The sequence below is a fragment of the Aspergillus flavus genome, chromosome 1, assembly GCF_009017415.1.
Source record: "Aspergillus flavus chromosome 1, complete sequence".
Classification (NCBI taxonomy): domain Eukaryota; kingdom Fungi; phylum Ascomycota; class Eurotiomycetes; order Eurotiales; family Aspergillaceae; genus Aspergillus; species Aspergillus flavus.
Genome location: NC_092406.1, coordinates 4647478 through 4672093, shown reverse-complemented (window position 1 = coordinate 4672093; position 24616 = coordinate 4647478). Strand labels below are relative to the sequence as shown.

General features: G+C 46.1%; 11 protein-coding genes across 11 annotated transcripts; 5 read left to right on the top strand and 6 right to left on the bottom strand.

The window, feature by feature from the left end:
• The first annotated feature begins 194 nt into the window (after nt 1-194).
• F9C07_2279883 (transporter) lies at nt 195-4063 on the top strand. Its single transcript, XM_041288032.2, has 6 exons — nt 195-1062; nt 1115-2058; nt 2115-2243; nt 2305-2402; nt 2466-2632; nt 2692-4063. Exons 1-6 carry the CDS (start codon nt 869-871, stop codon nt 3068-3070), a joined length of 1911 nt encoding a protein of 636 aa, XP_041140344.1. The 5' UTR covers nt 195-868; the 3' UTR covers nt 3071-4063.
• Nucleotides 3114-3977, bottom strand: F9C07_10807 (putative methyltransferase-domain-containing protein; the record flags this gene model as incomplete). The annotated part of the gene is made up of 1 exon (XM_041283930.1): nt 3114-3977. The coding sequence occupies one exon, from the start codon at nt 3975-3977 to the stop codon at nt 3114-3116; it is 864 nt and encodes a 287-aa protein (XP_041140345.1).
• A 387-nt stretch (nt 4064-4450) lies between the features above and the next one.
• F9C07_2279882 (60S ribosomal protein uL23) lies at nt 4451-5615 on the top strand. The gene is made up of 4 exons (XM_041283925.2): nt 4451-4561; nt 4829-4890; nt 4952-5238; nt 5309-5615. Exons 1-4 carry the CDS (start codon nt 4534-4536, stop codon nt 5394-5396), a joined length of 465 nt encoding a protein of 154 aa, XP_041140346.1. The 5' UTR covers nt 4451-4533; the 3' UTR covers nt 5397-5615.
• Nucleotides 5616-6306, bottom strand: F9C07_2279881 (putative mitochondrial intermembrane space translocase subunit Tim10). Its single transcript, XM_041288024.2, has 2 exons — nt 6111-6306; nt 5616-6039 (listed from the first exon to the last, which is right to left on the bottom strand). Exons 1-2 carry the CDS (start codon nt 6208-6210, stop codon nt 5873-5875), a joined length of 267 nt encoding a protein of 88 aa, XP_041140347.1. The 5' UTR covers nt 6211-6306; the 3' UTR covers nt 5616-5872.
• A 200-nt stretch (nt 6307-6506) lies between these two features.
• On the top strand, nt 6507-7119 carry F9C07_10804 (putative cell cycle control protein Cwf14/Bud31; the record flags this gene model as incomplete). Its single annotated transcript, XM_071507496.1, has 3 exons — nt 6507-6678; nt 6743-6873; nt 6976-7119. 3 exons carry the CDS (start codon nt 6507-6509, stop codon nt 7117-7119), a joined length of 447 nt encoding a protein of 148 aa, XP_071365965.1.
• Nucleotides 7120-7495: 376 nt separating this feature from the next.
• F9C07_1126508 (fork head domain-containing protein) lies at nt 7496-11012 on the bottom strand. Its single transcript, XM_041283931.2, has one exon. It carries the CDS (start codon nt 10041-10043, stop codon nt 7872-7874), a length of 2172 nt encoding a protein of 723 aa, XP_041140348.1. The 5' UTR covers nt 10044-11012; the 3' UTR covers nt 7496-7871.
• A 183-nt stretch (nt 11013-11195) lies between these two features.
• F9C07_2279879 (aspartate kinase) lies at nt 11196-14314 on the bottom strand. Its single transcript, XM_041283932.2, has 5 exons — nt 14236-14314; nt 14030-14179; nt 13895-13975; nt 12550-13799; nt 11196-12479 (listed from the first exon to the last, which is right to left on the bottom strand). The coding sequence occupies exons 2-5, from the start codon at nt 14176-14178 to the stop codon at nt 12382-12384; spliced, it is 1578 nt and encodes a 525-aa protein (XP_041140349.1). The 5' UTR covers nt 14179; nt 14236-14314; the 3' UTR covers nt 11196-12381.
• A 520-nt stretch (nt 14315-14834) lies between these two features.
• F9C07_2140533 (peptidase family C78-domain-containing protein) lies at nt 14835-18111 on the top strand. The gene is made up of 8 exons (XM_071509172.1): nt 14835-15050; nt 15107-15550; nt 15631-16098; nt 16152-16183; nt 16233-16387; nt 16468-16672; nt 16720-17307; nt 17416-18111. Exons 2-7 carry the CDS (start codon nt 15278-15280, stop codon nt 16769-16771), a joined length of 1185 nt encoding a protein of 394 aa, XP_071365964.1. The 5' UTR covers nt 14835-15050; nt 15107-15277; the 3' UTR covers nt 16772-17307; nt 17416-18111.
• Nucleotides 16601-18235, top strand: F9C07_1125923 (adenylate kinase fap7). Its single transcript, XM_071507584.1, has 5 exons — nt 16601-16672; nt 16720-16849; nt 16916-17307; nt 17416-17564; nt 17652-18235. The coding sequence occupies exons 3-5, from the start codon at nt 17125-17127 to the stop codon at nt 17851-17853; spliced, it is 534 nt and encodes a 177-aa protein (XP_071365963.1). The 5' UTR covers nt 16601-16672; nt 16720-16849; nt 16916-17124; the 3' UTR covers nt 17854-18235.
• F9C07_10799 (inosine triphosphate pyrophosphatase) lies at nt 17688-18874 on the bottom strand. The gene is made up of 6 exons (XM_041288026.2): nt 18626-18874; nt 18496-18569; nt 18301-18445; nt 18208-18244; nt 18089-18150; nt 17688-17975 (listed from the first exon to the last, which is right to left on the bottom strand). The coding sequence occupies exons 1-6, from the start codon at nt 18797-18799 to the stop codon at nt 17907-17909; spliced, it is 561 nt and encodes a 186-aa protein (XP_041140351.1). The 5' UTR covers nt 18800-18874; the 3' UTR covers nt 17688-17906.
• A 444-nt stretch (nt 18875-19318) lies between these two features.
• Nucleotides 19319-24374, bottom strand: F9C07_2228454 (myosin class V heavy chain; the record flags this gene model as incomplete). Its single annotated transcript, XM_041288027.1, has 7 exons — nt 19319-19413; nt 19465-19679; nt 19747-19820; nt 19873-23731; nt 23789-23978; nt 24034-24166; nt 24240-24374. The coding sequence occupies 7 exons, from the start codon at nt 24372-24374 to the stop codon at nt 19319-19321; spliced, it is 4701 nt and encodes a 1566-aa protein (XP_041140352.1).
• Nucleotides 24375-24616: the final 242 nt, after the last annotated feature.

Here is a 24616-nt window from a genome sequence, read left to right as displayed (position 1 = left end):
ATGTCTGTATTGTAATATTGTTATATAAAGTATTGCATATGATACTCCGTATAGTACATACCTGTATACATACATACATATACCTACCCAGCCTTTACTAGGTGTGTAATAGTAGATACTGCTGAGCTTTACAGGTAAATGGCTGACAATAAACTATGTATATGTAACTATTACATTAGATATTACACTCAGCCCCTTGAAGTACTAAATAAGAATCCATAGATTCCCACTACCAGGCACAGGTACTTTCATATATTTATATGGTTTGAAATACTTATACACGCTATGAGGTATCTCCAGGAGTATAACTGGATATCCATGTATATACCAGATATTGTATGCAGGACTGGTATGCTTACAGTACCCGTATTCATTGAATAATTTGAACTACAGTCACACGAGTACAGAACATTTGCTACAGTTTTAGTGGTAACTGAATCGATGGCTGTTGTAGTACTGCTAATAAGATACTTTTACTTGGGTAAAGTACTAGTAGATGAGACGTACAGGTGAGTACCAAGTTCACTTTTCAATCAAGTGTATAAGCACTATCACTAGACTTAGGGGCACTCGTCCCAATCCGTTATTTTTCTGTTTGCTTCTTAGTGTATCTCTTCAGCCTCCCGTTATCATCACTCGTAGTCGCCTTGTTGTAATATATCTCAAGATACCTATTAGCTAACTGGGTATCTATCTTATCATTTGTCTGCTCAGTTAAGTCTTATCGTACTTTCATCCAATTTTGTTTCCGGAGACCTCTGGAACGCCGCATTTCCTGTTACTTTCTGTTTTTGGATTCCTCTTTCACAACACCACCAGCGCCCTCACATCTACTTCTCCCTCTTCCTCTCCCGAGTAAAAATTAAAGATGCCGGCTTCAATAGCGCTAATTGAGGACGAGGATATAGGAGACTCTAGTACGCTCGAGCGTAACACACATGGTATCAGGATACCAAGTTCAAATCCGCCAGATCTACCACCAGATCTCGATGTATTTTCTCGTGGGAATTCCGCAGGGCCCACGGGATATTTGATCGATGCTTATTCTGTCAACAGACTAAGGTGAGTTGTCAAATTATGTGCTGTCCCAGCTGCAAATATTTAAATCATTCAGGCCAGCATCATTTTCCGCGCGGTTCAGACAAGCAGGCGGGGTCAACAGTATTGATAGTTTTGCTCGATCATGGCAACGAGCTGCAGGGTTCCCCGAAATAATCCCTCGCCGTCCCTCATTTGTGACAGTGGAACCCGACGAAGATTGTATCGTGAATGACACCGCTGAGTCCCGAGACCGTCGATCGCTCGGCGGAGATACTGATATTACTCGGCCATTGCTTGCTGCCGACACTGAAGAAGAGGGTTGTGACCTCGATGGCCGAAGTCCGCCGAAAGGAATCGCTAGCATTTTCGGATCCTCGTTGGATAGAAGCACCGGAACGTCGTACGGTACCATATCCTCTCGCGTTAGCGAAGCGACCCGGAGACACGCTGTACAACTACACAGGGAGCAACAAGCCCGCCTTGATGCACCTGCGATTGAGGATACTGAATCTCTACTCGTCAAACAGGTACACCATGAAGATGGTACTCGTGAGAGTATTGTTGTTGGCCAGTCGACCGTGCCGCAAACGATCTTCAACTCCGTGAATGTTCTAATCGGCATTGGACTCTTGAGCCTCCCGCTGGCAATGAAGCAGGCAGGCTGGCTTCTTGGTCTAACATTTCTTTCCTTCGCTGCCGTGGTAACTTCTTACACAGCAAGGATCCTTGCTAGGTGCTTGGATGTTGATCGGAGTCTTGTTACCTACGCTGACTTGGCCTACATAAGCTTTGGAAACCATGCACGCTTAGTGACAAGTCTTCTATTCTGTTTGGAACTCATAGGGGCTTGTGTCGCCCTAGTCGTACTTTTTGCTGACAGCCTCCAGGCTCTAATTCCAGGACTGAGTAGTCTTCAGTGGAAACTTATCTGTGGTTTTATGCTCATTCCTTTGAACTTTGTGCCTTTACGACTTCTTAGTGTGACCAGTATCTTGGGTATAATCTCTTGCACATCCAGTATGCCTTTGTCTTTTCCTCCCGAGCATTTTTCGTCACAAACTAACACTTAGAAGTTGTCATGTTAATATGCCTTGATGGGCTCCTCAAACCAAACGGTCTGGGCTCCCTGCACGAACCAGCCACAACTTCTTTATTCCCAAACAACTGGCGGACCGTGCCTCTTAGCTTCGGGTTGATAATGTGTAAGTCCTTTGCAATGGTGATCAAAGGTGAAGATGAGTTGACTCTATCAAATCCGTAAAGCACCTTGGGGCGGCCATGGCGTGTTTCCCAATATATATCGAGATATGAGGCATCCAAGTAAATATGGAAAGAGCCTGTGGGCTACATATCTCTTTACGGTACGGGGTGAAAGGGAAAAGAAATAAAGCAACAGTATATATCTAACATATTATGCACAACAGTATTCCCTGGATTGCGCAATGGCTATTGTGGGATGGGTGATGTTTGGTGAAGAAGTACGGGATGAAATCACCGCCAACATCCTGCTGACGAATGAATACCCACGCGGAATATCTATTTGCATTATAATCTTTATCGCAATCATCCCGATCACAAAAGTGCCCCTGAAGTAAGCCTATCCCCTCTTTCTATAGACCTTTTCAAGCTCATATTCCTTGATTAACACAGCTGTCGACCTCTCGTGGCTACGGTTGAAGTCCTTTGTGGGCTTGGGCCACACGTTGGCTTAGCACCAGAAAATCCCAAAAGCACACAGGCAACCATTCGACAGTCATTGCAAGCCATTATACGACTTCTTGTGGTCGCGGTTATCGTGTTAATGGCAATTCTCTGCCCATCCTTTGACCGAATCATGGCGCTGATGGGCTCTGCCTTGTGCTTTACGATCTGCATCATTCTGCCACTTGCGTTTTATTTGAAAATATTCGGACAAGAAATCAGTCGGAAAGAGTGGTTCCTGGACTGGCTTCTTTTACTCATATCAACAGTATTGGCAATTGTTGGAACGGCGTGGGCGTTCTTGCCGGAGAATATGATTTCTGTATAGTAGAGCCTTCCAGTCAGCCTTGCGGTCATTGCGTATCTCTCCTTCATTGTTTGACAACAATAGCGAAATTGTTCTTCATCTTGCCAGTCCTCAAAACCTCTTTCTTGAACGACGTGGGTTGGAAGTCATGGCTGTGCTCCCAAAGCTGGAATATCAACCTCGAAGTCTCCTTGCTCTTTTCCAGAACAAACCCCATGCTAGACATTATGTCCCGTAGTCTGCACTCCGTAAGGTATCGCGAGTTTTTGACACAGGCCACAGGTAAGACTAGGAACAGCCTAGGTGAGATATGGAAGGGTGACCCAGACAGGGGTGACTTTCTCAGGAAGGCAACGCATCGCTTCAACATTTCGCCCCTGCCAATGGCATCTGGGACATAATTGAGAACCAGGGAAAGGCTAATGATGTGAAACTGATCGGCAGCGCCACGAGGGAGTGACATTTCCATGAAATCCTGTCTTAATATTCCGGGCTCCTGAGAATTCAAATCGATCCTGGTGACATCCAGAAAGTTGTTCATAGAGCAAGCGTTTTTGGTGCTGAGAGCACCAACTTCGAGCACCCGCAGCTTAGACTTCGTATCTTGTAATCGCGATAATTGTGGACTTAGCCAATCGACTAAAACTTTACTTGAGTCTCCACCGCGTTCTAGAGACTGTCCGAGTCTGCTAGCAAGTTGATATCCTTCTAAACCGCCATTCTCTCGAATCCGGGCATCGATCCTTTCAACTAGAAGATCATCGTTGGCTTTTAGAGCCTGTGCCCGATTTTTGAGAAGTCGATGATGTCCGCGAATGAGATTGCGTGTGGCTTTAGATGAGAGGGTTGCATGTTTGGCTCTGACTGTTGGCGGTCGAGTATGTGAAAGGAGCGTGGCCTTTTTCGTCCGAGATCTCCTCGAGGCCATGCTTACTATATATGTACTTTTCTGTCCTTTTTTTTTTTTAAAAAAAAAAAAAAAAATAAAAATAAATAAAAATAAAAATAAATAAAAATAAAAATAAAAAGGAGTGAAAAAAGAACAAGGTGTGCGATGTTAGTCTTATAGCTGAACTTTGGAGAAGATGCAGACCTAATCCTCAAGATCCTTCATCAAGTAGGCGATAGGGTTGGAAGTTGCCTACCACGAAGTGCCTTGTAAACAAGTATGGTTTTCGGACGGAAGTGAAAGAGGAGCAGTAGGTACAGTACACGCTACCTACAAAAGGAGTATGCAGAGTCCAGACATAAAACAACCTTTCCCAACGACTAGAATTACCATTCGATGGTCACGGAGTTATTGTGTCTCAAAAGTGGAGTCCATGTATCTATATTAGGTTTGGCGTAGAATACAACAGTGGGACTAAGAATCAGGTCAGGTGACCCACAGAGCAAAGCCGTAGGGTTTTCGCTAAGCGAGTGCATTCGAAATACTTCGACATTCGACACCGCGACAATCATCACGACAGCGCCGGACGACAGCCATGGCACCTAAGGCGGATAACAAGCAAGGTGGGTAGATTTTGAGCGATTTGATGTTCCCCCCAGAGTTGCAGGACTGTCGAGCTTGAAAGCGCAAGTTTCAGAGAGCATCTTGTGCTTTTCTGCATGGCAGACACTGATATGTGATTGTTCCGCACGAGGGAACTGAAGTCAAGAGAGGGAGTGCGTCGTGGATTTTGTTCCCTGTTCTTCTCACCTCAAACTACTCTGCTATCTCAAATATCGGTTCCTGGAAGAGATGATCCTCGCAGTTTTGCTGATTGGCTATTTCTATAGGCAAGACAAAGCCCAGCGACCGCGCTGGCGCTGCTGCCAAGGCAGTCCTGAAGGGTGTAGGCGTACGTTACCACCGTTGAGCATCAAACGTACCTTTTCATGCTAAGATATCTCGTCAACCAGGCGCACAAGGCTCGCAAGGTCCGCACTTCCACCACCTTCCACCGCCCCAAGACCCTTGAGCTCTCCCGGTCGCCCAAGTACCCCCGCAAGTCGATTCCTCATGCTCCTCGTCTCGATTCTCACAAGGTCATTCTTTACCCCCTCAACACCGAGAGTGCGATGAAGAAGATCGAGGAGAACAACACTCTGGTTTTCATTGTGGATGTGAAGGCGAACAAGCGCCAGATCAAACTGGCTCTTAAGAAGCTTTACGATGTCGACACTGTTAAGGTCAATACTCTTGTCAGGTATGAAGACCATCATGGCGCAGAGTGATAAACACTCCATTCGAGAATTCTGTCTCTAACAAGGATACAGGCCCGATGGATCCAAGAAAGCCTTTGCTCGGCTAACCCCTGATGTGGATGCTCTGGACATTGCGGCTACCAAGCTTGCCATTGTCTAGATGAATCAATTTTTTATGGGTCTGGTGAACTTGTTTTGTTTAACGCGGTAGCTTATAAGTCCTGGTCATACAGTTAGCTACCCGTGCTGCAACGACGGCTGAATGATCGTTATAAAAGGTGTCATTTCAATGCATAATCTGAACCCACTTGGGTAGTGCTGTAGGCCTCGAAGTTTTCTTTGTAATCTTATCTAGAGGTACTTTTACCGAACCGCTCCTTGGAAGCAGGCGAGCTTCTGGAGCCTGGTGCATCCGATAGACCTCTGGTTGACCGACGAAAGAACGCGAAATGACACATCCATACTTAGCGAATGCATTGATCATTTCTAGTTATACAGTACAAATTCAATCAGCTGTCATGCTAGCAGAGACACAGATTGCACCCATCTCAAACGTTTGACCACCCCTCGCCACGATATTGATTATCACAAGACATCATATGTACCAAGTCTTCCATTATCAGAACCATAGCTTGCTTATTGTGAGCGGAGAGCTTCCAGATGTTTCAAAACAGCAAGATTGGTATCCATCCACCGCTCCACACAGTTCTGGGCACAAGTCTCTTCAGACTGATCCAAGCGACCGGACGAAATCTTCCCAGTGATACATTTCTTCCAGCAAACGTCGGCGAGGTGATGCACGGCTAATGAATAGTCCATTAGTATATTGTGTTAAATGCAACAAACTCTAAGTTTAGATGGATTATTCACTTACTCTGCTGGATGTTCGACTTCTGAGCTTCATTTGTTAGGATCTGGTTCAATTCTTTCTTGTCAGCATCGCTGAGCTTGGAGACGTCGAGCTGTTGATCCATCCTGATTTCAGGGAAGTCGTTCTGGTGCTTCGTCGATTGTAAGTCGAGTAACAGGGTAGTAGAAGAGTGAAGGGGTTTCACTAAAGAAGCTGAACTGATCCCCAACACCGCATACCAAATTTAGTTCCTTTCCACATATTTAGAAGGCGGTGCTCTGGGGCAGAAAAGGGACGCTGATTCCAAACTATTGTAGCTGAAGCCTGAAGGAGCGTCCCTCTACCCTCAAAAACGTCTATAAGGACAACATCTGGCTCTTACTTTAGATTCATCCCATTGCTAATATTGATACACTGAGTATGCCTCCGATCCGAACCTCCCGCAACCGCAAACCACCTCCGGCGGGGTTCGATGACATCGAGGACACACTACTTGAGTTCAGTAACAAGATGAAAGACGCAGAGAATGCGCCACATGATGGAAAGAAGAAACATGAGATGCTGTGGCCAATCTTTCAAATAACCCATCAGCGTAAGCATACCCTTACTCCTGCAATTTTTGTCGAATGTAGTTAACTCGCGTGATCCTTTCACAGGCTCAAGATATATCTACGATTTATATTACGAAAAGGAAGCTATATCAAAGCAACTATATGACTGGCTTCTTAAGAACAACTATGCGGATGCTAACTTAATCGCTAAATGGAAGAAGCAAGGTTACGAAAAGGTATTATCCCCGCTTTCTCTCATCCTTTAGGGTGCGCTTTGCCTCTGAATGTCTTCCAATACCCTAGAATTAGCATTTCACTGACGTCGCGCTTTTTCGTAGCTTTGTTGTCTCCGTTGTATTCAGACCAAGGAAACGAATTTTAATGCCACATGTATTTGCCGCGTTCCAAAGGCCCAACTGAAAGAGGATCAAATGATACAATGCGTTAGTTGTGGATGTCGAGGTTGTGCCAGTAGCGATTAGCATTGATCTGCCAACACCGTCCCGGGGGTTCAAGCTTAGGGGCACAAAAAAGGGGAAATGATAAAAAAAAGAAGAGTTGGAAATATTGCCATGTATATGGTTGAAATCGGGATTCATGGTTGGTTGGTTGGCTCTTACAAAGGCGTCCGGGTTGTATTTGGTTTTTCTACTCCTGCTTATCTGGAATCTTTTCCTCTGCGTCCACATATCTCGACATTCCTTCTCATATCACTGTTTCAGCCGATCGCAAAACAATACCCCTACAAAGAACTGCGCACTATGTTGTGCTCTAGTATCTAGTCAAACGGACATATACTTAACCTAATAGTGTACAAAGAAATTCATTGACAAACGACCACTAATTATATCTACAACCAACAATAAGAAAAGGAAGAGAGAATAAGCACATATCAAGGCCTCCGAGAGTAGACATAGTCAAGAATCAGACTCGTAAAACATGGCATTTCATGTACATCTTAGCAAATATCGTCAAGGTCATAACAAGGTCATCAATTGAAGTCAAAACCAATTCCAAGCCTCAACCCAGCCTAGAACTCCAAAAATATCAACCGCCTAAAATTTAAACAACCCAAAGAGCAAATCCTGCTGAACACAAACTCCAAATCCCCAGAAATAAGACCAGCATTATTATGCGCTAAGCCGCGGCATAGATTCGATGAGGGAGATCATATTCTTGGAGTGTAAAGATGTTGAACACCCAATTCCTCAGAAGGGTAGAACCTATTAGGGACTCAGAATAGTGACATATTGCTCCGATGATTTAGCTGCGGCCTAGGCACATGCTGTCTGGGTTTCGACGGTTCTTCTTTGCTTCCGCTGCCGATTTTTTGAAACCCCTGTAAAAGATCAACACCATCTACCTCTCCGGGGCCCTCATCAAAAAGGTGGAAAGAGAAAAAATCATCATGAGTAGCATCTATAAAGCGCCCGGAATCGGGGACCTTCGATGGTGAATCGGGAAAGAGAAGGCCTTTCGTTTTGCTTGAAGATGAAAACGAAGGCAAGCCGATACGGCCGTTCACACTCATAGTCGTGATATCAGCAAGCACACCGCTGTTCGAGCCACTAGCATCACTCCGTGAACGTTTCGCGGAACGCTTTCCTGGTGAACCATATGCTGGTGTTGAAATGTTATCCGTGGTAGTGTCCGCAAATACGTCAAAGGTAGTGTGGAGGTTTTCATTCGGCGTAAAGGTTTCATCCTGAATGTTAAACGCTGGGCTCCATGGTAAATCTTCGTCTGTGAGGCCTAAATGCTTAATGGGGGAATTGACCATCTGCTGAATCTTCTTGCGGTGGTTTCGAAGATTGGTGTTAGGGGAGACCGACGGTGGGGGCTTTGCGGGCTTCTTGAATTTTATGACAGGGGTAATGGGAGGCGGCAGCATGCTAACATATTCACTGCGAAGTGGCGAAGAGCCAACAATAAGTCCAGCGTCTTTCAGCGTACCAGAATGACCCGGACTGATGTCGTGAGAAGAACTTCTAATTCGAGCGATCTCTTCTTCTGCACGGCCACGCTTGATACGAGGAGGTTCAATATCCAAGTCTGAAGTTAGTATGTGGCCAGCTTTGTTTGGTCGCATTGCCGAAGACTCCAAAGAAGAAAAATAGCCGCTATCATTCATGCCAGTTGACTTCCGTTTTCTAGAGCGAGAAACGACCCCTGTCGCCGTAACACCCTGAGATGGCGTAGGCGGAGTTCCCTGGCGGATGAACCGAGGTGGCACAATTGGAGGTGATGAGTGTATAGTCTGCGGCGGAGAAGACCGCGGTGGGAGGGTCTGCGTAGTAGGCCCGTTCACTCCTTCATCACCTGTGTCATCCTGGAGGGCGGGGTCCGAAGCAGGTAGTGTCGCGTCGGAGGACAAATCCACATTCTTCGAAGACTTTGGCACTACAGGAGGATAGGTAGACGGTGGAACTGTCCACGTGGCCGTGGCAGAGCTCTGTGAATGCGTAAGCTCCCTTTGGGGAGCAGCCGGAAGGGGGATACTAGACATCGTGGCACGGCGAAGGGGTTTGTCTTTTAAAAATTGCGCTTCCATCCCAGGCTCAATGGCCCAGTAGTTGCCTTTCCCTGGGTCATCCTTAGGCCGTTCCTGCTTTATGAATGCCTTGTTTAAACTGAGATTGTGACGGATGCTATTTTGCCAGCCAGGATCACTGTTCTTATAATATGAGAACGTGTCTGAGATCCACCTATAGATCTGTGCGAGGGTTAGCCGCCTATTTGGTGCGCGTAGAATAGACATTCCGATTAGTGTTGCATAACTATACGGTGGTTTCACGCCGTCGTCTTCTATAGGAGGCATTTCGTGTGGCTCGGGTAAACGCATCGAGTTGGTGTCTTCGCGTTTCGGCTTTTTCGCGGGCCGCTCCTTCAATGGCGCCGCATCCATGAGCGTCCTTTTCGATTGAGCCCTGGAGTGGAATGATGGCTCAGGAAAATCCGCGAAATTATCACTGGGTGGCTCGTCTATGGGCTGACTCTGTCTTGAGGAGAGCCTGTCGGGATTGACGCTGGGAAATATCGTGAACAAAGCCGACTGCGGCATAGACATTGTAGACGTAACGGGATACGCATATGGATTGGAAGGAGTTTTCTTTGTAGGAGAATCAGTAGGGAATGATGGTGGAACAGGGGCCGTGATAGAGACGAAGCCCAGCTTTCCTCCTCCAGACAGTGAGACACCTGACCCTCGACGTGTCTTCGTTGGCGATGGTTTGTGCGTGCGAGCGGGTGGCAAGTTCAAGATACAACCCGTGTCTGTGACATTCTCCATAGGTTGCAGGGGTAAAGGCGATGGTTCCAATTGACGAGACTTGGCAATTCCGTGCTCAGTGGGTGAAGATGAATTGACAACTGCTGACGCAGTTGTCATAGGACGGGTGGAGCTCATGATGTCGTCCGGTTGAGTGGGTGCCAAAAACGCTGGACGCGTCGACGAATTCCTTAACGCGAGAGTATACTAGCACCGTCCAGGTGAACGCTGCGTCGAGTCGGCCAAAGATGAGGGGCAGGGGCAGCAACGCCCAATGACCAAGTGAATCGTAGTCACCCGAAAATGCAGAATTCAGGACAATTCGCGGTGGTATAGAAAAGACAAAGGCAATGCAAAGGGTCTTAGGCTGTAGCGCAAAGAAGTGGGTATTTGGGCCACAAAGGCGCTAAGGAGGGCACATCGAGGCCGTGGCTCCAAGTGCGAAGAAAAAGCGGGTAATAACTGTCGAGTTTAACTGGATTGTGAACTGTTCTTGATATTATATCCCCCCCTCCCTTTCTTTCTTCTACTTGGAATAGGCTGGATGGAAGACTGGCGCAGGACTGCTTCAAGCCTGACAGTGCTGTTAGAGTGGGCTCACGCGGCGCGCGAAATAATAGTAAATCTAGAAACGATGATGATGGGGGACGGGATGAACGGGATGTTTAGAGAAGAGGCAGAGAAGAGATAAAGCGGGAAGACGGCCTCACTCTATAATCGAATCCCTTCACCTAGTAAGGTTTCTCCCTCGAGGTAAGGTGGGGTGCGCGAGATACGTTAATAACAGCAGAGTTATGTACGATTACTTGGGCTGAGGAATGGAGAGAAAGGAACTTGATGTTAGGTGATTGTCGCGGCCTCGTTTGGCAGCTAAGTATGTATGGTATGGTTAGGTCGCGTCGCGTAACGCGTCGAGGGCGGCGAGTACATTGGAAGAGGGTGGGGTTTTGGTACTAGTATTGTCATGGGTGACAATACAGAAGCTCCTGTTTCACCATTGGCTGACCTCCTTGCTTAGTTCCGCCACCTGGAACGATTGTCGTGTCCAATCACCAGGCGATCTCGGTCGATCATTGGGCCCTCCCATCAGTTGACGAGGCAAGCATGCCCCGGCCATCAGACTTAGTGTCAGGTTGTGTGCCTTTCTAAGCCAAGCCCGGTTTTATTAGATCCATACTAAGCTACGTCTAGATTCCCACCCCATGCTTTGTGTCTCGAAGGAAAGCTTTGTGATCATACTGCCACCCAGATTCTAAAGATCAGCCATCTCAACCGACAAGCTGTGAAGGCGGAATCAACATTCGTCATCCAGCAATTGATGGGGTCGTTCAAAAAAAAAAAAAAGAAAAAAAAGAAAAAAAAAAGTACAAGCTTGAGGTGCTTGGATTCGAACAATAAATATTTAAGGCTCGTTAGCTTCAATCTACGCCTGGATAGCGATACCTCAACAAGTCGACGAAAGTATCGACCGTACATCCTGTCCCTCCAGCAGTTGTACAGAGAGCGAATCCTAATTCAAATGAGTAAGGGACCCTTGCTCACCACTATCCATGAAGTTAATTAACCCTTCAATTGGGATGGCTCATAACACAATCGAACACTACCTGCGCTAATTGTCTACATATATTGTCATGAGATTGGCCGAGGCAAGGGTATGGAAGATTCCCAGGTACCCGTGCTGGCCTGCAGTAGTACTTGTGTGTGTTCCACATGTAGCAGCATTACTTCGTGCTCCCAGCATAGATAGTATTTGAATTACTAATAGTTACTTTTAGTTAACTTCTTGATCATAATCGTGGGTAGGCTAGACCTCCGATGGGCACCTTTGCCTTTCGATAGAACTCTGTTATAACTCCTTGATAGAGGGGGTTTGGAATTCCCGAAAAGGTGACCTACTATGCCAGCAAGGCGTCGTCTAATTAAAAATCTAAGTTGACGACACCCCTGACAGAGGAGTAAACCAGTGGAGAGCGAAAGTTTTGTTCACATGAGCTCCAGTAAATTGTACAGTGCATCCCTCCATCCCGAAAAAGCCTCTTTATGAAGTGCTTGTCATTGCTTCAAAAACTCCATGTAAACCCTCTATGTCCTTGGCCGATAACGAATTTGTTCTAAATCTAGATAAAGGACAACCAACGCCTGGAAAGGAGAGCTGAAACAAATGCGATCTATCCCGGAAACACAAAAGATAATTATGTCAGTATAGAGGAACAAAGCGTGGTGCATGGCAGAAAATATCACACATAGATTCAGATAAAAAGAGAGGAACATAGGCTCTAATAAGATCCATTCAGACAACTCCAGAGTTTCAACTTTTCACATAGTCATGTAAGACACGGAACTTCTCGTCGTATCGTATAGATATGCCATGGGTATCCTAAATCATCAGAGACCCTCGCTGGCATTGTGCAGAAACCCCTACGAGAAGGGAAAGGGGGGAATAGAAAGGAGGAGGCGAAGGAGGAAAGGAGGGCGTCTAGTCTAGAAATGTGAACATGCTCGTATGAATAATGTTCAGGGCACGGTCTGCGTCTCTCTCTTCGATGACGCATGATATATTGATTTCGCTCGCACCTTGGAGGAAGAGAAGCAATTAGCTTTTGGTCAACCAAATCCAGTAAGAGTTCGACCCCGTTGCACTTACCTTGGGAGATCATCTCAATGTTCACATTATTCTCTCCAAGGGTTGTAAACATCCGCCCGGCAACACCAATCATGTTCTTCATTTGTTTGCCAACAAGGCTCAGGATGGCCATCTCTGGGATTATATCGACTGTCCCATATTTCTGTAGGTCACGTAACGCGCCCTTCAAGTCCTCGTCAATAATTTGATATTCATCCCTGCCGACTCCATTGAGAAGAGGCGACTCAGAATGAAGAGCCATGGACACATGCACTTCACTGGTGGATATCAGATCGATTGAGAGCCTCCATCGGTCAAGGACAGAGAAGATGCCAGCAAAGAACCCATGCGACAGGGAGCGTTTGTTGGAGTGGACATTGATCACGAGAATCTTGTGCTTGATAGTTACAGCGGTAGGACGCTTCGGCGTCTGCACAAGACTTGGACTGCGTGTACGGAACAATCTGGGGTCATGCCCTATGGCCGCCTTCTCCAATTTATAAGAGGAATCAGGGAAAATGATAGTGCCATTGCCTTTCGGGTTCATGACATTCTTGATACGAATGGGAATTCTCGCGCGGATGACTTGTTCCATGGTGAATGGATGGATGACCTCTGAGCCATAAAATGTCAGTTCAGCGGCTTCTGCAGGTGTGATTGCCGGAAGAATACGCGCAGTTGGCACTTTCCGGGGATCTGCTGTGAATATTCCGTCGACTTCCTTCCATACCTGTAGTTCTTTGGCACGTATCCCAACGGCGACTAGGGCGGCGCAAAGATCTGTATAGCCCCGCCCTATTTGATCAAGAAGACCGCCTGGTATGGTCCCAAAGAACCCAGTTACAACTGGAACTCTGCCCTCACAAGCTCGGATTTTTTTACCGAGAGTGCTGGCGAGGTTGTTGTAGAATTCCTGGTCGAGACCCTGGCTTGAGATAGTAAAGTCGACAATCTCAGCCAAATCCACATATTCCGAATCTACTCCTCGGTCCTGGAGGAAAGCTGCCATAAGTCGACAACTAAGCTTCTCTCCTGTACTCATAACTTTATCCACACAGCGGACACTGATCTCCCCGAGCGTCTGAGCAGCCTCCAAGACCTTCAGAACCTTTTCACATTCATCGTTAATCTCGGTAACTAACTGAAGCCTTAGTCCCTTGGAATTAATTTGACTCTCGACTACTTCGATATGTTCCAATCGGACCGCCTCGACGAGAGAGACGTAGTTTTTAGATTCCGCATTCTCTGCATCCCGCGCTGCGCGTAACAGCCTATCAATTGTATCAATATCAATGTTGATTTTGGATGAGAACAATAGAACCTGCGAGGCAGGGCAACGCCTAACCGGGGTGGAGAGGTGACTCACCGATTGGTAGTACCTTCAGCTTTTGTAGAGCTACTTCTTGCAGAGCAGACTATTGCCACACTGTGATCTAAAAGGCTAGGTCTTGATTGAAGGATGTCAGTAGCAGCTATCTCTATATTTCATCTTGTTGCTTACAGAACAACTTGATCAATGATATTAAGGGCGAACTTGCCCACACTGGTACCTCCAAACTTTTGTACAACCCAGTTGCCGTTTGAAGGGCCTACTAGGTCGCTATTGGATGTCGACAACGGTTCCAATTTGGATGGCAACCGAGATTCCATGCTGGAGAGTAACTGTCAACTCAGACTTTGTTCTCAAAAGGCGATGGCGATCCTCACATTACTTGACTTCGGTAGCGGGATAGCCTTTTTATGTGCACTGGCGGGGTTGCGAAAGCGGAGCCCCTCTAATGATACGGGGTATCACATAATTTTTCCTCTTCTCCGCCTTCCGCTTGTGGAATACGATATCGGAGTTGGTTCTTACTACACGGTACATACTCCATAGATAGAGCTAGTATCAGGTACTTTGTATGTAATTACTATAGGTACTCCAGTACCTCCATGTGTAACTCGCTTCTCTCAAGGCTTGGAGCCATTCTAATTTGTACAAGTGATGAGCAATATGTATAGAATAAGTATACAGCACATGTATAGGTGTATATGTAAAAATGATCTTCGCTCTCGTGGGATATATATAGCTATCCTACTTTTGTAGCATTCGGGTGTCGAGCGCCATACGCTTTTGTGTGAGTCATCTCTCTGATCATGGATTTACGAAAACTACTCCGGAGTAGGTATCGAATATTCGTCAATACCTAACACGATTGGCTTGCGGAGTCCTCTGTGGTACATACATACCGACCAATTGGAACCTAGAGTATAGTTCCACTTTTTTGTAGCACCGATGAGTACCGGACCTAAATGGCCAACCCACCTAAAAAAGACACGCCTTGCTAGGTCCCGAGTCTTCTCCGGTAGTCGGGTAGATATATGGCCTTAGTCCAACCTACAACTAGTACTTCGTATTAGTGTCATTGTCACTTGCCCTTATCTCCGTTCCCACTTTCATTTGCTAACTCAACAATCTCTAAGTGAAAGAGGGGCCCTTAGATCGATTACTATGGATCCTGCAAGAGCAGAAGTTCCAACATGTCCGTTCTGCACCTTTCCTGAACCTGATGGTAATTCTAATATGGACCATTTTGAGGTATATCATCCTGAGATCGACAGACGGCTTGGTGTCAGCAGTGGTAAAAAGGCTATACACTTGAACAACCTGAAGATATCTTCTGACTGCAGGCAACATCTATCCGCCAGCGAGGAGAACGAGCATTTAGGAAAGTACACCCATTGCCCACGTGGTTGTGGGGAGATAGTAATGGACGCTGAGCTTCCCACCCATCTTGAATTACACCAAGCAGAAGAAATTACCCACGAGAGTACAACATCTTCTCCGCCAGAGTTCTCCGGCTCGTTTACTGCTCAGAAGCAAAGCAGACCTGGCGATTGCGAAGACCTGGACAATGCCCAGTACTCACATGGACTGTTTGTGAAGAGCCAACTAAAGAAAGAGAAACCCACTCAGGAAGCAGTGAGAGAAACAAGACCCCGTAGTCCTTCGAATATAACGCTTGCCGTGAAAAAGCTTGGAGTATCCGACCCCTTCTCTGCGTTCTTTTCCCTGTATCTTGCACAGTTTCTAGGTCGTGAGCCTGCTGATAAATGAAATAGCGCACCGAATTGGGACCATATGCTCATGAGAAGCAAATGCCTTCGTGGCTTCGAAAATTATTAGAAAAAAGAGTCAAGATAACAGAGTCCAATATAATCGCTCCAGATGGAACGCTGCGGAGACATCGTTCAACGGAGAATGAGACGACAGATGTTGTTCCGGTGCTTGTTAGGCTTTGTGAACAGGACAAATCAGTACAGCGTGCTTTCTTCTGTAGCCCTAAAGTTCATCAAATCTCTAAGATGCCAAAAGAGGGGGGGTTTTGTGGCTACAGAAATATCCAAATGCTAATTTCCTACATCAAAGAATGCCGCATTCCGGGACATGAATGTTTTTCGGAGACATCACCAACGATCCTGCAGATACAAGAGATGATCGAGAGTGCGTGGGATATGGGTTTCAACAGCATCGGACGGATTGAGACAGGCGGAATCCGCGGCACTAGAAAATACATTGGCACACCCGAAGTAAGGCAGGAATACTTGAGGGTAGATATTCCTTACTAACGTTCTTTTTTTAGGCACAGGCGCTATTTTTGAGCTTAGGAATACAGTGAGTTTACACCGAGGAACACAATGGGAATAGTACTGATATGTATAAGATGCGAAGCCAGTCGTATCGGAGTAACCAAAGATATGCAAGCTCATGACGTTTTGTTCATGTACATTGCAAACTATTTCAGACAGGCGTGCTCCTTGGATACAAATGACAAAGTTTTCCTGACAAACTTACCCCCAATTTACTTCCAACATCAAGGTCTGAAGCGTTCCTCTCTGTCATTAACCTCTATCTGTTGACCTTGTGTCTGGGGCTTACCGCTATACCATCACAAATAGGGCACTCATTGACCATTATTGGATTCGAGATACGTGACAATGGCAGTGCGAACCTCTTGGTCTTAGACCCAATGTTCAAGCCATCGTCTGCTGTGAAGCGGCTCAGAGGTACGCGCGCAGTATCTGCCGATCCCGCTCGGATCCTAAAGGGCTACCGACGAGGGGCAGCTTATCTAAAGAAATATAAAGTGTTCGAAATACTCAAGTAAGTCACAACTATTTACTTTACTGAGCAGCGACTGACCCTTTTAGGCTGTCTACCTCCCAAGACCTTGTCCAAGACTTGACTTGTACAAAGCCATAGATCTTTTTCTGGGACCATGACATCAGGATCATTACTTCAACTAGCAGTGTGGAAGGACCATTAAGAGAGAGAACTAAAGTAAATGAAATTGACGCTTGCAAGGTCCAATGGTTGACCTCCGAGTAAGTACCTAACTAGTAGTAGTGAACTTTGCACCGTACTCCGTACTAGTATTTAATGTGCTATATCCGTCGGATCGGACCCACTTTTCCCGCTGAAATAGGTGCCTGAGGTGTTCGTTTATACCCCACGTAAAATTTACCCATTGCCATCATGTTTTACATGATTATACTTTCGTTTCACAGGAAAGCAACTGGACGTTTCAGTCACCCAGCACTCTGCCTAGTGTCATCATGCGAACAGCCCCGAATGTGATTATCACAGGAACCCCTGGCGTTGGGAAAACTGTCCACTGCGAACAACTAGCGCAAGATACCGGTCTGCGACATCTGTCAATCAATCAGGTCGCAAAAGATCGTGATTGCTTCGAGACCTATGACGAGGAGTTGAAAACTTGGATTGTGGATGAGGATAAGGTACGCTGAGTATATACGCTCTCTCCTCCCTGGAAGTCTCAATTGAATAGGATTTCTCTCAGATTGCAGGTTAATTTTCCCTCTACTTACCTGGTCTGGTCAATATAGCTGCTGGACGCTGTTGAAGATGAGATGCTTCAGGGGGGACTCTTGATTGACTGGCATGCATGTGATCTATTCCCCAAATCTTGGATTGACCTCGTTGTGGTTTTGCGATGCCCGTCTACATCTCTTCTATATGACCGTCTTTCATCAAGGTATCTACAGGCGGATCCCGCCAACCACCATCTATCCCCCATCTTCCTTCATTTTCAGCAAGCCTAATAGGATTTCACCTGTTGCAGGGGATATAAGGACGCGAAGCTACAAGAAAATTTAGACGCAGAGATTTTCGGTGTCCTATTGGAAGAAGCCTGTGAAGCCTTCGACGAAGAAGTTGTGGTCGAGCTTATGAGTGAAAAGGACGACGATGTAGAGGGAAACTGCGAAAGAATCTCAAGTTGGGTATCCTCTTGGAAAATCAACCAAAACCTCAACGCGAATTGAAATATTTTAGAGATGCACCACCTATCAACGTCGTCCGCCGCGGAGCTGAGAAATTAGGATTTTTCCTGGACCAGCCAACGCTGTAATTTCTCCAAAGCTTTATACCTGTGCGATATTTGGTTCTAGCAGTTTGTTAGCGAGGAAGTCGAGGACGGAGGGGCCACGTTGGGGAACAATCAGGGAAATGGAGAAAAGACTAGAAAGGTAGTGGTTGGAAGGCAAGCTCGGGAATTACCTTCTCCTCCTTGTCCATCTCAGCATACGTTTTCCCTTCATATTCAAAAATCGGATCCCAACCTAAAGACCATATATAAGCTGGAAATTCCGGACGTAGCAGAGAGAGATTATGTGTACCAAAGTTTGATGGACCTCTCGGTCTGACAATTACACCCTAAACGTTGAGGTCAGATTTCGAAAGTCCAAAAACTTTGCATCATTGTCAATTACCTTCGTTCTTCCCTGGAATAAAATTGGCTCTGAGCCAGGGCCGTGACTGAAAGCGAATGTACATATCGCATCTGCCGATTTATCCTCGAACGAATCGAGAATTTTATTCAACCCCTCATGGCCCAAAACATCAAGAAATGGCTTGCTTAGGAGATGTCAGTACAAAAAGCAAAAATTTGTCCTGGTAAAGCCTACATGTATGGGCCAGGAAGCCCTTTCAGTGCATAAAACTCCAGTGCCGTGTCCTCCGTGAGAACCGGGCCTTTGATCTGTTCAGGCAATATTAGCACTGTAGGCGAGATGGAAAGAATATCACAATGTTTACCACTTCCGCTGCACGCCTGCACTTTTCTCTGGCAATTTCTTCAATAGTCCCTTGTATCTCCGGAATATCAAGCCCCTGGTTATCGACCTCGATTGCATTGCCCAGAATCGCTCTGACTTCGGCCAGTTTGTTTCTGTTGCTGGTGATGAAGTTCAATTTCTTTAATGTAGTCATGGTGTCTGTGCCGCCAATTTTGAATTGCTGTTTAGGGAGTTCAGGGGAACAAGGTAGGAAAAGAGGCTGAGACAGGATGTTATACTCTCCTTGCTAATTAACATTTACAAGTAGAGTGAAGATCGTAAGACAGAAAGAAGTCTGACATGGCCGGGATTGTTTCTATTCGTATCGGAAGCTTTGCTTCCCCACTACTCCACTAGCGTGGTGCCATATGTACTACGGATAGAGAGTATATGTTTTCAGTAAGGTAGATGGACCTCAACTCAAATTGCTATTTACAAGTGAGACTCGAATAAAATGAAAAATCTAAACAGAGAAAGGTGTGGCATATGTCCCACACCGCTAAAAACAGAATAAGGATGCGTGCTGTTCCAAGGTAACAGAAATGCATAATCTCATCATGATCCGTAACTCTAGGAAATGACGACAAGATGACTCCTTCTAAACGGTATACTCAGTAGAGTAGCATGTTTTTACTCGACCATAGCCTTGTACTACAGAGAAGTACGAAAGATATCATGCCATCTCCGCCATTTCAAGCCTCTCTTGCTGAGCCATTGCCTGAGCCGAGACAATTTCAGCAAGACGTTTTAGTCGTGGTGTTTGCAGCCCTTCAAGCAGGTCAGTGATTATCGGACAGCGCTGTCACATACGAAACTTACATGACGGTGTGTATGTCTCCAGGGCTGTGATAACACGAGGTTCGGCAATCTCGTACGGACCACTATCCTCCATATCAACAGGCGTCAGAAGCAATACGTCGCTCTTCTCCGTGACACGAGAGGCCACAGCTTTCATGATCTCCCCATTAATAGGTTGCTCATAATCCGCCACCAAGTATTGATTCAGGAGCTTCTGAATCTGATTCGGGGAGAGCCTGTATATGAATGTATTAGTTGTGCATATGGCTCGATGATGTGGCAAAATCAAACATGGGGCCTTACATCCAACAGATGTCCTGAATAATCTCAATGTCATTTAGTGTAGCCTTTTTTAACTGAAGAAGTTTGGTCGCTTGCTGAGAGGAGGTTAGTATAGGGGGCCAATCATATGTCTGAATATTGTCTTACCATCAAGTGCTCAAGCTGCAACGTCCCTTCCGGCATATCATGGCTTTTGCACCATTCTTCAATACGTGTTATATTGTAATTTATTTGAAGGCCACGCTTCCAGGACAAGAAATTCCTCCTCATGAGAAGGTCGTTGAAAGCGGTGACACCAACCAGACGAAGAAGCTCGGTAACAGTCTGAGTGACAATCGAATCCTCAAGGTAAAAAGCCTTCATTGCCTTGTAGACATTGTTCAGAAGGCTAAGAAGGTTGTCCATACTGTAAGCTGGGTTGTTGTTGGAAGGAAGAAGCTTTCCAAGAAAACGATTCGATTCACTTGTGACAAATCCTGGAAGTGATTGGGATTCAATGATCGCAGGAACGATCATCTTAAAAAGCTTCTTTTTCAACACTTTCATCCAGGTATGATAGATGTTGAACTCGAGGCTTTCCAAATCGTGCTTTACAATCTCCAGTAGCCGATCGTACTCGTAATTGTCAGTCTTTTGTGCTTCATACCAATCCTCAGCCAGGAACACGAAAGAAAGCATTTCATGCACATTAGACAGCCAAAAGGCCCCGGGGTTTATAGCATCATCTCCATCATGTTGCATGACCTCTTGTTGAATCGACTGCATCACATTCGCCAAAAACCGTTCGGATTCTTTCACGAAGCCGTTATTCCACATTTCAGATGTCACAAGGTTTATCAAATAAGCAGGGAATAGAACTTCTTTTTCGGTTGGTGGCGGAGTAGAACTAGGGAGTGGAATCTTTAGATTGCGTATCAAGCCCATCGTGACCTCTTCGTTGAGTTCATCCTCTTCAGAAAGTAAATTTTCGAGCTCCACCTCGACAGAGTCCAATCCAGGTGAAAAAGTGCTCCCTGATAGGTTTTGGCGCAATAGGGAGCTAGGAACAGCCATGGAGACGGGACGTGGGTTGTAAGCACCGCTAAAACGATCTGTGTCTATCCTCTCCGCACCGGCGCTGCGTCTTTTTGGCTTTGTCTTTTTTGAGGACACTAAATTAATCAACCCACTGGCAGGTGGTGGGATGGCGCTGCCGTTTGATTGATCACCGTTCAAGCCGCCACTAGGTAAGGTCCTCTTCGCAAGCTCTAGCTGCTCTTCGAGGTCAGCGATCTGTTGACGGAGGGAAGCTTTCTCATCATCCGACTCGGTGTTCATTTGTTTAAGCCGTTGCAACTCCTCATTTGCAGAACGGATGGATTCCCGTGACGCTTTTTCTTCCTCTTGCAGCCGCTTAATTGTCGCTTGCGCTTCGCTATGATTTTGCTGCAATCGACTCATTTCTTCTTCCATGGCAGATAACCGAGCAGCATTAATTCCCGCCTGGTTTGCCTCGGCCTGAAGCTCCCTAGAACGATTCTCCAGGGCGTTGTGACGACTCCTCCATGACTTCAACTGAGTTTCATAGTTTTCTAACTGCAGATTCAACGACTTGTTTTCACGTTTTAGAGACTCGAGATACTGTGTCAACTCTACCACCTTATTCTCCAGCTTGTAAGAGATCTGCTTTAGGTCCCTTGCATCTTCGCGGAGCTTTTTGTATTGTATCCTCGCTTGCTTACCTCTCCAAAGGTTCTGCACAATGACAACTTTTCGGCGATACTGCCGCCAAGCTCGTAATTGTCGCCAGGAGCGGAAGGCACGTTGTATAACTTTCGCAGCGTTTCCATGTATCGTATCCATTATATTTTGCCGGCAGAGGAAGCCCTTCGCAACCGATTGAAACAAGATGAAGTTTGCACGGATGATGTTATACTTTTTCCTTTCCTTGTGTCCCCGCCACACCCGTTGGATGGAAGTTGCAGCTTTGACCTTGCGCACCTCGGCCGCATGCTGCCTTGCTAAGAACCCTCTGATTAAAGCTTGAGTTGTAAGAATGGAAGCACGCGCCTCGAGATAACGACGTCGATAGTACTTGCACCGCAGATTCTTTTGTATCATGATTGCACATTCGTTCAACCTAGACGTACGAAGGTTTTCCAGGAAAGCGAGCATGCCTGCCCTGAAAAATATCTTCGTCAAACCTAGTTGATATTTATCTTGCTTTTGGCTGCTGCCATCTACCAGAGCTTTTTGCAGGATTGCATGGCACATTTCTCGGATTTCAGACGTCCACTGCGATGAATGGCAAAGCATATAGTAGCGTATCGCAAACTCTTCATAAGTCCAGCGAGTAGGATATCCAGCAGTGCTGATACGGACCGTTTCGAGTACACCACAAGCTCTCAATTGGCTAAGGACCATGGGACCTTCAAACTTCCAAGCTTCTTTCGCTTCGTTGGGCTTGATACAGCGTATATAGTGCACATCCGTAGAATTTATGGTGTTCATAAGCTCAATCAGCGATGATTTGAAGATACCTCCAAGTGTAGGCTTGCGGTTGACGGCCACGCCAATTTTACGACCAGGCGCAGCGACTGGCTTAGATGAGATGGATGCAGAGTCTTTTTCGCGGACGGCGGCGGCGGTATCTAATATATCTTTCACGAATTGATTCGAGGAGTTGCGGAGAACCTCCATGTGCTCATCCGGGACAGTATCCCTGTTCTTCTCTATAAAACCATCGGATTCATAAGTTACGTCCACAGCATAATGACATATGGTGAACGCCGACTTTCCGAACCGGGGCTTTTTGTAGAATTTTTGCTTATCGGCTGCAAAGTTATGATGCAGTTTTGTCACAAATTGTTCATCAGAACCCATCGGCAGCCGAGACTCCTCATCCAAAAGGGATAAGATACCCAATTTTGCCTCAATAAGGTCAATGCATGGTTGGTTGTCTGAGAAATCAATGAACGTCCAGTCAATTTGCTCTCGAACATATTCTTCTTGTTCCAGTTTGAATACGTGCTGATTGAACTCTTGCTGCAACTTCTCATTAGCGTAGTTGATGCAAAACTGCTCGAACGAGTTTTTGGCAAAGTGCTCGAACCCATATATATCCAGAACACCGATGAAAGATTTAAATTTGTTAAGAACTTCACCGGACGCTAGGCCGCGATTGATTTTTTCGACGAGCCAATCAAAGAGACTTGAATATATAAACTTTGCTACCGAATCACGGACAACTGTCGCCTGTTGTTGTGTCAAATTAGATGTGATCTTCTCACCTCTTGTTATAAGTTGCTTCTTGACTATCCATTTCGCGAATTCGTTGACGTCAATGCCCAGCATGCTGCAGGCCCTGACAAGGGAGGGCTCAGAGGGAGGTAAGGAAGAATCGGTTCGAGTGGCGGTAATTCTAACATTGCCTAGATGCAGGAGAGCTGCAAGGATGCGAAAAATTTCCGCCTGTGTATCTTCTGACACACCGATAGTACTCAGGGATTTCCTTGTAGCATTGAATTCTGCCTTGTCATCCACGCCATCAATAGTCGGCGTGCCGCCTTGGTTGAGATAGTCGAAGTCCTCAACCGACGCAAGACCGAGTTCCTGCTTTTCTGCGTCTGTTGCACCAGCTACAAGCTGATAAAAGATATGATAATTGCGTTCTTTGAGAGGTTGAAATACTAAACGGGATCTCTCTAACAGGTACGTCCTGATCTTTGCGCCGATGATATTGGTCCTATCATCGAACATTATCTCAATGTACTTTCCGAACCGTGAAGAGTTGTCATTGCGCGTTGTTTTGGCGTTTCCGAAGGCTTCCATAACAGGATTTGTAGCCAGGATTTGCTCCTCAGTCTCACTGATAGCATCTGCCCTACTCGTGGTGTATTTCCCAGGTTGATCTGAGGATTCGCGAGTTGCGAAATATCGCATAATGTACTTGGCGCTAACTGTCTTTCCAGCACCAGACTCTCCAGAAACCACAATTGTCTGGTTTTTCGCATCTCGCAACATGTCACTGCAACGCTTGCTTGTGAGTAACAGCATATAACAAGAGAGGTGAGTCGTATCTTACGCAAATGCCTCTTCAGCGATGGCGAATAGATGAGGCGCCTGTGATGCACGGTGTTTGCCGGCGTACACTTGCACCATCTGAGGAACATAGAGTGAATCCACTCGAGCGAAAGGGTTAGTGGCGATTAAAACAATGCCACTATAAGTATATATTTCCTTTTGCGCATACCGTAATTTGATAGCCTGCAAGACTTCAGGGTAGTTAGCCCCTCACTCCTGGGGGAGTACTGGGAGTATGAAACAAACCAGCTGGCTCATTCAAGTGAGATAGATTCGTCAGGTCTTCGCTGGCCTCCAGCATGGCTGGATTCATTAACGGAGGTAGCTTAGGATTGTTATCCACCTGTAACTCTGCTTGCGTGGTTTCCAAAGATTTTGTCTTTTATAATTATTGAACCTAGTCAGTCGAGCGGCCCAAGGGACATCAAATGGATTATAAAGATGAGACGAACCTCCCCATTTTCCAATATAAACACAAGTTGCACTTTGTCACCATCAACAAGCTTCTCTTTGACCTCGGATGCTACCCATCCTTCAGTCGGATCGGGCTGCCAGGCCCTCGTTCCGACCTCATAATTGTGCGCCATCAAGACTGAGTTGGCCAGGGAATCTGTAGCCTAAGTTGAAACGAGACCGAACCAGAACCTATGCGGAATGTATATGACACCGAGCGAGCACTGCTGTAGGCATCTAGCAGCGAATCATTAATTGGATACTCGGTTGATATTTGGACGGGGAAACGGATCAAGGGAAACAGAAAGCCGGGATATAATCGCCTTATGACAACACCGACAGGCCTGAACTTCAAATCATGGAAAGAAAATGGAGA

What these genes read in the sequence shown, in the direction of transcription:
- F9C07_2279883 (XM_041288032.2), top strand. Translation starts at nt 869, where the DNA reads ATGCCGGCTTCAATAGCGCTAATTGAGGACGAGGATATAGGAGACTCT. An exon ending in TAGCTTCGGGTTGATAATGT is followed by an intron (nt 2,244 to 2,304) that starts GTAAGTCCTTTG and finishes AAATCCGTAAAG; the next exon opens with CACCTTGGGGCGGCCATGGC. An exon ending in ATCACAAAAGTGCCCCTGAA is followed by an intron (nt 2,633 to 2,691) that starts GTAAGCCTATCC and finishes TGATTAACACAG; the next exon opens with CTGTCGACCTCTCGTGGCTA.
- F9C07_2279882 (XM_041283925.2), top strand. Translation starts at nt 4,534, where the DNA reads ATGGCACCTAAGGCGGATAACAAGCAAG. An exon ending in CAGTCCTGAAGGGTGTAGGC is followed by an intron (nt 4,891 to 4,951) that starts GTACGTTACCAC and finishes CTCGTCAACCAG; the next exon opens with GCGCACAAGGCTCGCAAGGT. An exon ending in AAGGTCAATACTCTTGTCAG is followed by an intron (nt 5,239 to 5,308) that starts GTATGAAGACCA and finishes ACAAGGATACAG; the next exon opens with GCCCGATGGATCCAAGAAAG.
- F9C07_2279881 (XM_041288024.2), bottom strand. Translation starts at nt 6,210, where the DNA reads ATGGATCAACAGCTCGACGTCTCCAAGCTCAGCGATGCTGACAAGAAA. An exon ending in GAAGTCGAACATCCAGCAGA is followed by an intron (nt 6,040 to 6,110) that starts GTAAGTGAATAA and finishes ACTATTCATTAG; the next exon opens with CCGTGCATCACCTCGCCGAC.
- F9C07_1126508 (XM_041283931.2), bottom strand. Translation starts at nt 10,043, where the DNA reads ATGAGCTCCACCCGTCCTATGACAACTGCGTCAGCAGTTGTCAATTCA.
- F9C07_2279879 (XM_041283932.2), bottom strand. Translation starts at nt 14,178, where the DNA reads ATGGAATCTCGGTTGCCATCCAAATTGGAACCGTTGTCGACATCCAAT. An exon ending in ATCATTGATCAAGTTGTTCT is followed by an intron (nt 13,976 to 14,029) that starts GTAAGCAACAAG and finishes CCTTCAATCAAG; the next exon opens with ACCTAGCCTTTTAGATCACA. An exon ending in GCTGAAGGTACTACCAATCG is followed by an intron (nt 13,800 to 13,894) that starts GTGAGTCACCTC and finishes TACAATTGATAG; the next exon opens with GCTGTTACGCGCAGCGCGGG.
- F9C07_2140533 (XM_071509172.1), top strand. Translation starts at nt 15,278, where the DNA reads ATGGACGCTGAGCTTCCCACCCATCTTGAATTACACCAAGCAGAAGAA. An exon ending in TTTTTGAGCTTAGGAATACA is followed by an intron (nt 16,184 to 16,232) that starts GTGAGTTTACAC and finishes GATATGTATAAG; the next exon opens with ATGCGAAGCCAGTCGTATCG. An exon ending in AAAGTGTTCGAAATACTCAA is followed by an intron (nt 16,673 to 16,719) that starts GTAAGTCACAAC and finishes TGACCCTTTTAG; the next exon opens with GCTGTCTACCTCCCAAGACC.
- F9C07_1125923 (XM_071507584.1), top strand. Translation starts at nt 17,125, where the DNA reads ATGCGAACAGCCCCGAATGTGATTATCACAGGAACCCCTGGCGTTGGG. An exon ending in GGATTGTGGATGAGGATAAG is followed by an intron (nt 17,308 to 17,415) that starts GTACGCTGAGTA and finishes TGGTCAATATAG; the next exon opens with CTGCTGGACGCTGTTGAAGA. An exon ending in TATGACCGTCTTTCATCAAG is followed by an intron (nt 17,565 to 17,651) that starts GTATCTACAGGC and finishes CACCTGTTGCAG; the next exon opens with GGGATATAAGGACGCGAAGC.
- F9C07_10799 (XM_041288026.2), bottom strand. Translation starts at nt 18,799, where the DNA reads ATGACTACATTAAAGAAATTGAACTTCATCACCAGCAACAGAAACAAA. An exon ending in TATTCCAGGGAAGAACGAAG is followed by an intron (nt 18,245 to 18,300) that starts GTAATTGACAAT and finishes CTCAACGTTTAG; the next exon opens with GGTGTAATTGTCAGACCGAG. An exon ending in AGATGGACAAGGAGGAGAAG is followed by an intron (nt 17,976 to 18,088) that starts GTAATTCCCGAG and finishes ACAAACTGCTAG; the next exon opens with AACCAAATATCGCACAGGTA.